At 28.8% G+C, this 12,563-nt stretch overlaps 1 protein-coding gene across 1 annotated transcript; it reads right to left on the bottom strand.

Annotated features, from left to right (window-relative positions):
• Window positions 1–3,107: 3,107 nt before the first annotated feature.
• Window positions 3,108–9,352, bottom strand: LOC101497920 (protein SULFUR DEFICIENCY-INDUCED 1-like). Its single transcript, XM_004492270.4, has 4 exons — window positions 9,032–9,352; window positions 5,985–6,197; window positions 3,877–4,032; window positions 3,108–3,690 (listed from the first exon to the last, which is right to left on the bottom strand). The coding sequence occupies exons 1-4, from the start codon at window positions 9,335–9,337 to the stop codon at window positions 3,289–3,291; spliced, it is 1,077 nt and encodes a 358-aa protein (XP_004492327.2). The 5' UTR covers window positions 9,338–9,352; the 3' UTR covers window positions 3,108–3,288.
• Window positions 9,353–12,563: the final 3,211 nt, after the last annotated feature.

Here is a 12,563-nt window from a genome sequence, read left to right as displayed (position 1 = left end):
GAAAGACCGAGTTGTGAGCAATTTGAATAGCACTCTTGTTATCGCAGTGCATCGGAGTTGGCTCAGAAAGAAAGATACCCATATCAGACAAAAGCCAAAGCAACCAAATTATTTCAGCGGTAGTGGATGCCATAGCACGATACTCAACTTCTGTTGAGGAGCGACATACAATGTCTTGTTTCTTACTCTTCTAAGAAATAAGAGAGTCTCCAAGAAAGATACAAAACCCTGTGGTGGATTTACGATCTATGGTGTCACCAGCCCATTCAACATTAGAATAAGCTCGTAACTCCAATGAGGATGACGATGAAAAGAGAAGACTTTGAAATTGAGTTCCTCAAAGATAACAAAGAATCCAAAGAAGTGTTGCCCAATGTATTGTAGTGGGAGAGACAACAAACTGTCTAACAACATGAACAACATAAGCAATGTCAGGTCTGATAATCGTAAGATACACTAAGCATCTACCAAAGTACGATACAAAGTGGAATCTGGTAAAGGAACACCATCCGAGGGAACATATTTCACATTCAACTCAAGAGGAGTATTTGCTGCTCTAGTATCAAAAAGACGAGAATGGTCAAAAATGTTGGCAATGTACTTGGATTGAGAAATAAGGTAGCCTCTAGGAGAGTAAGCAACTTCAATCCCCAAGAAATAGCGAAGAGTTCCCAAGTCCTTCATCTCAAACTGTTTGGCTAGCTACAATTTCAACTCATTGATTCCACTAACATCATCACATGTAATAATCATATCATCAACATATAGAGAAAGTCGTAGGTCATCCAAAACATAAAATCCCCCATGTCTATGGCATGTCTTAATCAGCCTACCGGAATGTGGATCCTGCCCACAACAAGACGTGGAAGAAAATATAATCGAAATCACATATTTGACTAACAGAAGCAAGACTCAAAGTAAGATTAGGAATATAATAAACATCAGAAAGAGACATGTTAGGTGTGGAGAAAGAACCAATGACTATTAGTGGCATAGGAGTGCCATCAGTAGTCATAATCGACACAGACGAGGTAGGTTTCACATACACAAAAGATTTATCATCGTATGTCATATGATGAGATGCTCCAGAATCAAGAATCCATATGGAAGGAGATATACCTGACATACTAGAGGAGTTCAAACCTTTAGAAGAGGTGGCAGACATGGCATGTGATTGAATGACAACAAGTTTTTGAAGTTGTTCTGCAATATTAGATATTTGGGAAACAGTCTCAGATGAGTATACAAAACTAGAATTAGAGTCAATGGTAGGAAGAGCAGAAACAACAACATTGGACGATGGCCCCCTAAAATTATTCTTATGTGATATCTCCAATTTCGGATAATGTGCTTTCCAATGACCTTTTTCTTTGCAAATGCACACTCATCATTACCAAGTCCAACTCTCCCTTGAGATTTTCCTTTTTGAACAGGAGCAAAAAAAAAACAGATGGAAAAGTTGAGAGAATTCCCTTATCTAACACACCAGAATGAGTCTTGAGTCTGATTTCTTCTCCCAACAGTTCATTAACTACTGATTCAACATTAGGAAGGGGGAACGATGCAAAATACCTCTACGAAGGCCCTCAAAATCATCACGACGAGCCATTAGAAATCAAACCAGACGTTGCTCCTCTCTTTGATCAATGTATTCTTCAATAGATTTCAACTCACGTGATTCCATAAGAGTCAATTGATCCTACATATTAGTCATTGCCGAATAGAATTCCTGAATGGTCATATTGTTCTGCTTAAGGGCTCTAATATCACTTTCCAACTGATAACGTTTTGCAAAGTTAGACTGAACATACAAACATTTCAAGTGATCCAAAATTTCTTTAGCAGTATCATATTTTGCTAGTTGCACTCATATAGACAACTCAACAGAATTATTAATCCAAGTAATAATTTTTGAATTACTAACATTCTATGTTTTTAGATCTTTTGCATATTGAGTTTTATCCTTTTTATCTGTAGGCTTAACAGAGGTTCCATCAACAAAACCCCACATATCTTTTCTAATCATTTTTTTTTCTTCATCACATGACTCCAATAAGAGTAATTTTGTCCTTTGAGGTGAACACAATCACTGAGACAAAATAAATTTAGGATAACCTGGTGCTGTGCGAGCATGATTTATCCCCTTCCATACGTCGTTTCTCCGATCCGACCGATGAAGACGAAGACCTGAATGTTGCGAACCTGCTGTCCAAAAATCAGCCTGATCCAACGGTTAACGAATGCGCAATCGATATTTTCTGAGACTGGTTTAACAAAATCGAGAATATGGTTACTCTTCTTTTTTCTCTTTTGGTGGTTGTCTTTTCTATCAAAATAGTCTCTCTCTTCTTTACAGTAGATTCCAAAATCAACCAAAGCTTTTTGATATCATGTTAACATGGTTACAATGAGTATATATACATGAGAATAGAAATGTCTAAAATACCCTTACTACTAATATATAATAACATTATCTAACAAATTTTTCTTTCGTATTTTTATGTGATTTTGTTTTTTGAGTGAGACGTTTTACTCGTCTTCTTGAAGCGGTGTTATTTGGTTTCACATTACATCTTATTACGAAATTCTTTTGGTTCATATTATGATATTCTTTTCGTCAACGTTACAGATCCAAAAACATATTTCAAACTCTTTAATTTTATCACATTTATAAATTTTTTGCCGAGTTATTCTATTAATTTAGATATCTAAAATTTGTTTATATATTTATTATTTTTAGTTGTAACCATTTTGAATTTGTATATTTTTCGACCAATGTAATTTACCAATTTATATAAATGAGTATCATTGTTTTACTCGGACCATGCATATGCGTTCTAAACAAACTACCAAGGACGCAATTTTCTTAACGAAGGGACAATTGTAACACCTCATTCGATAGGACTATACTTAAATTTATTTGTTCCAAATGTTCATTCTGATTATTGAGTTGGAACATGTTGAGTTCAGAGACTTCTCGTAAGACTTAGATTGGATTAAGAGAACCAATCAAACTTGTTTTGTCGTGTGAAAAGAGGTTTTGCCGTGAAAACTATGAATAATTTTTTTTCTGAACACGCTTATTTTCAACATAATTATACTAGTAATGAATAATTTGCATAATGAACTTCATTCCACTTTATAGTTTCAACATACATTTTAAAGGTCCCTCGATTTTCAAACAAGCATTATATTTTCACCTTATCCTATAACCCTATTTCCCAAAAATATTAAACCCATGAGAATGACCAAATCCAATAAAGCCATAAATGTACAAAGTTAAATTTCTTAACAAGCTAACTGATCTCTAAAAGAAGAAATCTCTTCAAAAATTGGAAGTCTCTTTGATCTAACTGGACCCCATTCATTCATCAATTGTTCTAGGCCTCTGATGAACTCATCATCCATAACCAAAAGATCCAATGGATATGGTGGAGGTAGCAAGGATCTCAACTCTACTAAGAGTTCTTGGGCTCGTTTCCTTGACTTACTATCATTTGAGCCTGGAAGTTCTCCTTTTATTATATCTTCAATAATCAATTGTGCCTCTTCATACCGGGCTTGTCTAATAAGACATAAGCCCAAGTTACATGCTTTGTTACAATCGGGTTCAATCATTTGGGCTTTCCCATACACCACCTCGGCCATCATGTAGTTCTTCTTTTGCATGTAGGCCCAGCCCAAGTTTCCCTATTATGCAAGTAATATTTAGGTCCAATTACAAAATTGCACATTCATTTTAATTTGATTTCTAAACGCAAATATTTATATAAAAAATATTGAAAACAATACTTTTATAATTATAGTGTTTTCTACACAAATATTTGAAAACATGAAACATATTGAAAATTGCAACAAATGAAACATATTGAATACCAGTAATCTTGAAGTTTCTTGTTTAATAGAAACTTGGAACTTCTTGCCATGAGACCGTGCTGTCTTTGTGAGTTTCCCATTGAAGGCCTCGCCTTGATAGATCAATTTCAGCTTTCGTTTCAGTAATTCTATTTGCTCATCTATTTTCCCACATTTCTATCATCCACAACAAATTTAAATTAATATTCGCCTCTATAGACTCAAAGTATAAATCAAGTACATTTCAAGCAAGAATATTCATTGATCAGGATTTCCTACAGTTGGGGATTCTTCGCATTCACGTAGTAGAGACATATGTGGTTGATTGACCGAGATCGGACAATCCAAAATCAAGCTTTGTTGGTGCAAGTCTCTTCTTTCTAATTGTTGTGTTGAACTTTGCCGAGAAGAAGTTGAGCTTTGAATAAAGTCTTTGCCTTTCAATGCCTTATGGAACTTCTAATGCAAGCTTCAATAAATGATGGCTACTACTCATCCAAAATTTTCTTGGTTTTTGAAAAGAGGAAAATATTACTACGTTTGAATCCGGTTTTTTAGATAAAGATTAGAGCAAGGAGTTTTAATAATGGCAGGTTGTGTGGCATTGATATCTTTGATGTGGTTTTTTGTGTATTTCAATTGTTGAAGTGTCAAAGTATACAGGACAAATTCCTTTTCACACCTTTATTAATATCAATATTTTTTGTTGAAATTTCTCATGCCCCGCAAAATTTGGTGGTATGCTTTTTGATTTTAAGTCATTATTGGCTTTCTCATATATTTCTATACTATGGTAGTTAAATATTTTATCTTTTTCTATATGCTTAGTTAAGCATTTTTAATTCTTTGTGCTTCTATGTATGGTAGTAAAACAATTATCATTCTATTTATCTTCTATCTTATGGTAGTTAGACATTTCTCGTGCTTCCATGTTAAGGTGGTTAAGATTTGTTAGCTAAATTTGACATTTAAAGATCCAAAATTGGGATTTTTGATTCTATATGGAGTGAGTGTCGTGGAGACACTGAACGATTTTCAAGTTAGTCCAAAGTAAATAGAAGACTTCGACGAGAGTTATGCATCTCAGTCACTACCATTTTCTACATCAACTTTCTTTTTTAACCAATGTGATTGCGACTTGTATTCTTTATCTTGTAATTTTTTTTATTTAGTTACTATTTTCTTTTTTCTTGTATTGTTCTTCACAAGTTGAAAATGTTATTACATATTTCCAACTTGTAAGGCTGATAGATATTGTTAGATTTAGTTAGATGTGATTTAAGTTAGTTACGATAAGATAGAAGATAGTTAAGTGAGTTACTTTATGGACACTATAAAAGGTGTATCCTATATTAATTGTATCATAATTCTTCACAGTATCATTTCAAGTTTTATATTTCTTTCTAATTATTTTTCTCTTTCTTGGACTCAACCGTGATTCTCAACATAGTATTGGAGGCAATCCCAGATCCATTGAGCCACTTGCTATCATGTCATTGCTATCGAACCTCTCAGGTCACATCCAAATGTCCAGTCATGGACGTGAGGTGGTTCGTTAAGAATCTCATATTGGATAAGAGAAGGCATACCAAAGTGTTTATAAGTGGTAGATAATCCCCATCCTACAAGTCAGTTTGTGTAAGGTCCAACTCAAATTCTAAAAGTATGTCATCTCATCTATGATTTCTACCTAAAATCATAATATGATATCAAAGCCGATTTGTTAGTCTAATTAACTAGTATAACGAAATACTCGATATTTTTTAGCGACTCAATTTTTTTTCTCAATCTTTAACCTACTTTCTTGCTACAACTCAATAAACTTAAAGTTTTATTGTTGTAACAATTGTAGGATCGCCTAAAATTTTAGTCTACTAATTTTGATTTTTTTTTTACAAGTAATTAATCTAAAAATCAATTCTAGTTTGTTTTAATTTTATTGTTATTGATAGACCAACTCACTTGCCTGCTAACCTACTAAGGGGTGGAAATTTCTACCAATCTACCTTAGTTGGCCCGCATGCCCCACTTTAGATGGACCATGAAGCTATAACAAACAAACATTGCATATCAATTAAATCTAAATTATTATCACTACAAAAAAAAAAAAAAAAGAGGATGATTTGTACCTTGTAAAGATCTATTAGTACATTATCAAGAGACTCTTGAGATTGTTTGGAGCAAAGACCTCTAAACGAACAGATGGCTTCAATGGCTTCTTCGGATCTGTCTAATTGCTTCATCACCACTGCCATATCCTTTAGAGCACTATCCACTTTGTCCCCTGCATTTATTGCTTTCCAAAATAATGCTATTGCAGCTTCTGGGTCTTTCTCTACCAGCTGCACAATTCATATTATTATCATTATTAGGGTAAACATTGTGTCACAATCATACTCCATTAGAAAAATTTGAGATATTTGAAGGAGAGCTACAAATTAAGGGAAGCATTAAAAATGAGAGAAAGGAAGTAAAGGGAAAATAGAACATGATGTGTGAGTTCACGACCAAATAGAAAGAAGAGTGTAAATCGAGATCATCAAATATTCGGTCATGCATATATTAACTACAGCAACAAAAATCTGGATGTAAAAATATATTCATGTATCTTGTGAAATATTATTTTGGACTAAATACCTTGTGAAGTTTTAGAAGCCACCCAAATTATACTTTTAGTGTCTATTTTATCGCTCACGAAAATAAAATAGTTTTCCATTTTAAATATCCACCTTTTTGGTCCTCAAATTTCACACTTATTATAATTTTGATTCCAACCAAGATTTTTTGCCAAAAAATTGGTGACGTGAATGTTACATGTTTTTAAATGACATAATACTAAACAAAATGACATGATAAAATAGAGGTGGATTTATATTTACCCACCACATCAAACATTTCAAATGATACATTTAAAAACAACAAAAATATTTTAAAAATAAAATTACAAAATGTTTATTTGTTTTTGTAACTTCATAAATTCATCTTTTTATAATTTATTTTAATTTCTAAAATGTTTTTGTTATTTCTTAAATTATCATTAAAGTGTTTGGTGAGATAGATAAATATAAACCTACTTTTATTTTGTAAGATCAATGTGTTTAATGTCATATATAAAAATATGCATTTCACCACTTTTGATGTTAATCTATATGTTAGAATCAAAACTGTAACAAATGTGACAGTTAAGGGACTAAAAAGTTTAATATTTGAAAGAGATATTATTTTCATGTTGGAGTGTTCAAAATATATGATTAATAGTACTATATTGATAAATTGGATTGCGCTGCACTAAAAAAACCAAATCAATTAAATGGTTTATGGATTGAACCATATATTTAAAACAATTCAGTTAACCAAAACTAATTTAAAAATTTTAAAACTTTTTTAAATTCAATTAAGATTTTTTCTCTTGGAAAAATTTTGAAATTTGTTTTTCTCATAAAAAAGTTACAGAAAATACGAAACTTTTTTTTCAAAAAAAAAAAAATCATAAATATTTTAAATCATTTTTTCGTAAAACAGTTTTGACTTCCTTTCCGAAAAATAATCGAATTTTTTTTCTTGAAAATTTTTTATATCTATTTTTCTAAAAATAAAAAAAAAATTAGCAAAAGAATTTTGAATTTTTTTTCGAAAAATAATTGAAACTTTTTATCTTAAAAATGGTTTTTATTAGAAAATTTTTTACATCTAATTTTCTCGAAAAAAATCGATATTTTCTTTTCGAAAGAATTTCAAAATTCATTTTTCGAATAACTAGTTCAAAATCTATTTTAACTAAAAACTTGTTCAAAATATTAAACTGATTTATATTTATAAATCAATTTCAAACCGATTCAAAACTGCTCTGAACTTGATTCGAATGTGGTTTTTAAAAGCTGAACCAAATCATTAATATGGTCGGTTCAACCTTTACATCATAAACACCGCTATTTTCATGAATGTAATAGAACAAAAAGACAAAAAAAAAATACAATTAGACCTAATATATAGAGTGAAGATCAACTTACTCAACCAGTATCTTTTTAAAGATCCTCCACTTAATAACTCTTTGTAGATATAGGCAAATTAGTAGTTTTTGTTAAGGAGATTAAATCTACAAAATTTCGTAATATTTTTTTTTTAAATATTATAGTTTATACCATACAAGTAAAATGTCATCTATAAGATTGTACTAGCATATCTCTACATATATTTAATTTCTATAATTTTGAAGTGCATAACCTTTTTTTTTATTACTAAAAAAAATATTTATTTATTCAAATCGATAGAAATTACATCAATAATATAATTTAAATTCTCTAATAACAGTACTTAGATCAACAGACAAATATTGATATTCTTAAGTTGAACATTTTGTCTTGGATTCGAACTCGATACCTCACAATTGTGTAACAGTTATGTGAATTAAATTAATTATGGTGAAATTTATCTTTTTTAATACAACAAAAAAAAATCACTAAAAACGAAAAAAAATGAATTTACAAATTTAAAGTTTTTGCCAAACAAAAGATAAACTAAGTCAACATTATTCAACAACAAAATATATATTTGTAGCTTCACGAATTAAAATAAAGAATTACATTCATGCAAGGTATTCATTCAACGTGGGATCGTGATACGCGTTGACATGTATATATCTTAGTTGATATGTATATAGATTATTTATTAAATTAATATAATTATTAGATTATTTATTAAATTAATATAATTAATAATATATAATATTTCTTTTAGTATTAATAATAAAGTCAATTGATTTAATATGTGTTGAGATAATATTAAAAGAAAATTAAATTACTTTTTTATTAAATAAAAATTTGTTTTATGGAGAGGCCGGTTCTGCATTTCATTAATTAGTATTAATAAAATATCTAAATTCAATAATAAAAAAATCCTAGAGAACCCTGTTATAAAACGATTCAGATGGTTTGATCACTTTAACTCACTTAGTAGTACCGTTAGAGTCCTCATATTACAAGGGAAAGGGAAAATGTATAAGACTACCAAGCAAGACTTAATGTAAATTTTGTCTCCTATCTCCATCAATATGAATGAATTATGGATTATATTTTTTTTTTTCCATTGAAAATCTCTCAATAATCAATCAAACTTAAAATTAAAATGAAAAATAGTAAAATTATAAAAATGAAAGATAGGAGAAATTGTAGGGTACCTGGGCATGTTTGGCTCTAACATAAGGACTATCTCCATAAGGAACCTTGTAAAGCACATGGTAAGAATCTTCCTTTTTCCCTTTCGAGACGAAAAAACTCTTATTGTTTTTGTTGCGATTGCAACTACCTCTTATTGCTTCTTCCATTTTATCTCTCTCTTCTGTGAGAAACTCTCGCTCTCTTCTCTTTTTCTTTGCTGTTAAGATTACACGCTTTCGAGTTTCAACGAGAGGAAAAAGAAAAGGAAAACGAAACAGTAAGAGAGAGAACGTAATGAACCTGGACGGAATTGTGTCCTTGTTCATTTGTATTTGATTCTTACTTCTACAGAGTCAATCAACTATTGTTAGGTGACGTTGGATACCACAACAGGACACGTGTTCACTTCTGATTCATTTCAAAACAACGAAATGTCGACACTTACAACAATTTTTTTTCTTTTTTGGCATATGTTACAATTATTTACTTGACATATTTGTTTCTCCTTAAATATAAAAATCATTTGTAGATTCTTCTTTATATATACATAAATATTTCTTAAATAAATTATTTAATAATACTATTAAATTATCTTTGACTATAATAAAATTAATATTAAAAAATACATAAAAATAATTTAATAATAATTATATATATTTTGTATATATATAAATTATGTTACAATTACTAATTTTTCTTTATTTTTTTAAATGTGTAAAAATGTCATTAAGTCTTTAACTGAAGACAAATGGAGTATTTTCAATATGAAATTTAGTACTTCCTCCGTCCTGTATATAAACAAATATGACTAAAGATTCATTGTCTTGTATATAAATATATACATTGATTTTTTATATTCTAAAAAAATTAATAGTACTAATTAAAGTTATAATTGAAAAAAATAATAATTTTATCTAGAAAATTGAAAAATAACTTATATTTAAAGACAAGATATTTTTTCAGAGAATGTTTATAATTAGTGACAAAAGGTGTAGCTTTTTTAAAAATAAAACTTAGAAGCATTTCTTTATATGCTTTTGGTGTTGTTATTAACTTTAAATATTCATAACTACTTATAATATTTTCAAATTTATAATAATTTCAAAATTTATTTTAACCACAAAAAATATATTTTAAGTTAAACTACATAAAAGCACTTAAAAAAATCATCTAATTTTAAAATAATAAATAAGAAGGTACTAGTTTTTTTTATACATGTATATAAAATTTGCCTCTAAATAAAAGTTTTCTTACAAATTATTAATTGTATTTATTATTATTGTTAAAAGAATTGGAGAACAATAAATTATTGTTAATAATACTAATTATCATTATACAACTTACTCAAGTATGATGCAAATTGTGCATCATAAAATTATAAATTTAAACTCTTATTACTAATTAAATTGTTACGTCGTGGACAAAGTCAAACTATTATTATTATTATTATTTTAATATTTAATCTTTATAAATATTATTAATTGATCACAAAAGGTAGTCATAAAAATTATATTGGTAGAAAATTTAAAAAAAATTATTTTTATTTATAAATAAGATAATAAATATTATGATACTTTCATATACAATATAAAATCTCATATTTGATAATATATTTAATAATATATTTTTTGTCAACAGATTCATTTGTATCACAAAATAGTGTATTTAATATTTTCCTTTTCTCATATAAAAATAGCATTTTTCATACAAATCTTTCTTTGAGTGTGACTAGACATTGATCTTTCCATCTCCTAATTGTATTACCCATTGGGAAGATGTTAAATACTGTATTCTTATATCATACTCCTTTTAATTGTATTATGCATTGGGAAGCTGTTAAATACTATATTCTTATATCATACTTCTTTTTTTCAAATGTTATATAAACAAAAATAATTTTAAGAATTAATGTTATTGTAAAACATTAATGTCCATCTATAAATGATTTTTATTAATATAAGAATGATATCCATGAGTATATGCGACTACTTCAAAATTCATTAGCGGATATTTGGATAGATATAGATAGAGTACAACTATCATTTGTATCCGATAGAGTGGGTAGCAAATTGTAACGTCTAAAATTTAGTTATGAATCTAAAAACAATTGTATAAAATACAAATGAAACTGAAATTTTTAATTTAAAAATATGTAAGTGCTTGTAAATAAAAATAAATTATTTTGTAAATTTTTGAAATAACTTAGAATATTAAAATATTTGTAATTTTAAAACAACTTTCAAGTAAGACCTAATTAAACTGTAACTCTAATATAGACTCAAGATGTGATTTGACTTCAACTCATGATCGGAATAGGCTAAGCTTGACCGTTAGGGGCCTATAGTCGGGCCTACTTATGGTCTGGTTTGACCTATTTAATAAAAAAAAATAGACTCATACTATTTTTAAAGCCTATTTATTTAAATAGGTCAAGCTCAGACTTATAAAAAGCTATTAGGCCTAACATTTCATTATTTATTAATGTTATTTTTTATTATTATTTATTAGTAATATTATTTCCTATTTTAAAGTCTACCAATTAAGCAATCACTCAGTAGTCGTTTCATATTCGGTAGCGATTCCATATTCGGTAGTCGTTCAATTATGCAATCACTCAGTAGTCGTTTCATATTTGTTTGAGAGGTAATAATGTGTGCATTTGTTTAAAAATAATGTATTATTTAAAACCAAAAATCATTTTTTAGGGTTTAAATGGTGTTTATTTCAGATTTTTTTAAAATCATTTTGTTAGAATTTTTTTTTTTGTTTAACATATATAGATATGTAAAATATAACATTTAAATGTTTTAATGTTAATAAGACTTTTCAATAGGCTTTCAGGTCAGGACATGCCAGAAAAAAAAGCCTATGATAGGTCGTAGGCCAGACTTAGCCCTAAAAATTAATCGTAGGTCAGGCTCAGACCTTTCAAAGCCTAGTCTGACCTGACCTATTCCTACCCCTAAGGACTGGTGAAAAATCTAGATACTACTCATACTTTCAACGTTTACCTGTTAACTGAAAAATATCACTCCAATATAATGATCATAAAACTCAGTAACATATTTAATAAAAACAATTATAGATGTTTTTCCAGTCATTTCGGTGTGTTAAGCATGAAAAGTCATCTAAAAAAACTATATCTCAATTTAATAAAATATTATTTCTTCGTAAGCTATACTCAAATACCTCTTCTACCTCTAGTCTCAAATCTTTCAAACACTTTAAGTCACTAGACATAAGTAATCTAATGACTTAAACACAGCATAACAAGTAAGTCTTAAAGACTACAATGATTTCACCCAATACCCTATACTTGAATAATCTCTTGTGGTAAGATTGAACATAATTAAGTCTGTAAGTGATGTCTCACTTATCCTCGCTCTCGTCGTATATAGACAAAGTATTCATCTAACTTGAATGAACCCTATATATATAACTATAATAATAACACAAAATATATATAATCATAACATACGAGTAATCATTTACTCCATTTAAACAATTGAACACACGCTTAACATAGAAATCGTATATACATATATATATATA

Source organism: Cicer arietinum, chromosome 3 (assembly GCF_000331145.2).
Source record: "Cicer arietinum cultivar CDC Frontier isolate Library 1 chromosome 3, Cicar.CDCFrontier_v2.0, whole genome shotgun sequence".
NCBI classification, from domain to species: domain Eukaryota; kingdom Viridiplantae; phylum Streptophyta; class Magnoliopsida; order Fabales; family Fabaceae; genus Cicer; species Cicer arietinum.
This window is presented reverse-complemented; position numbering and strand designations above follow the sequence as displayed.

Excerpts from the sequence above, each read along its gene's own strand:
- LOC101497920 (XM_004492270.4), bottom strand. The coding sequence starts at position 9,337 with ATGAACAAGGACACAATTCCGTCCAGGTTCATTACGTTCTCTCTCTTA. Across the intron at positions 6,198-9,031 it reads TTAGAGCCAAACATGCCCAG|CTGGTAGAGAAAGACCCAGA; the intron begins GTACCCTACAAT and ends TGAATTGTGCAG. Across the intron at positions 3,691-3,876 it reads AAGAAACTTCAAGATTACTG|GGAAACTTGGGCTGGGCCTA; the intron begins GTATTCAATATG and ends CTTGCATAATAG.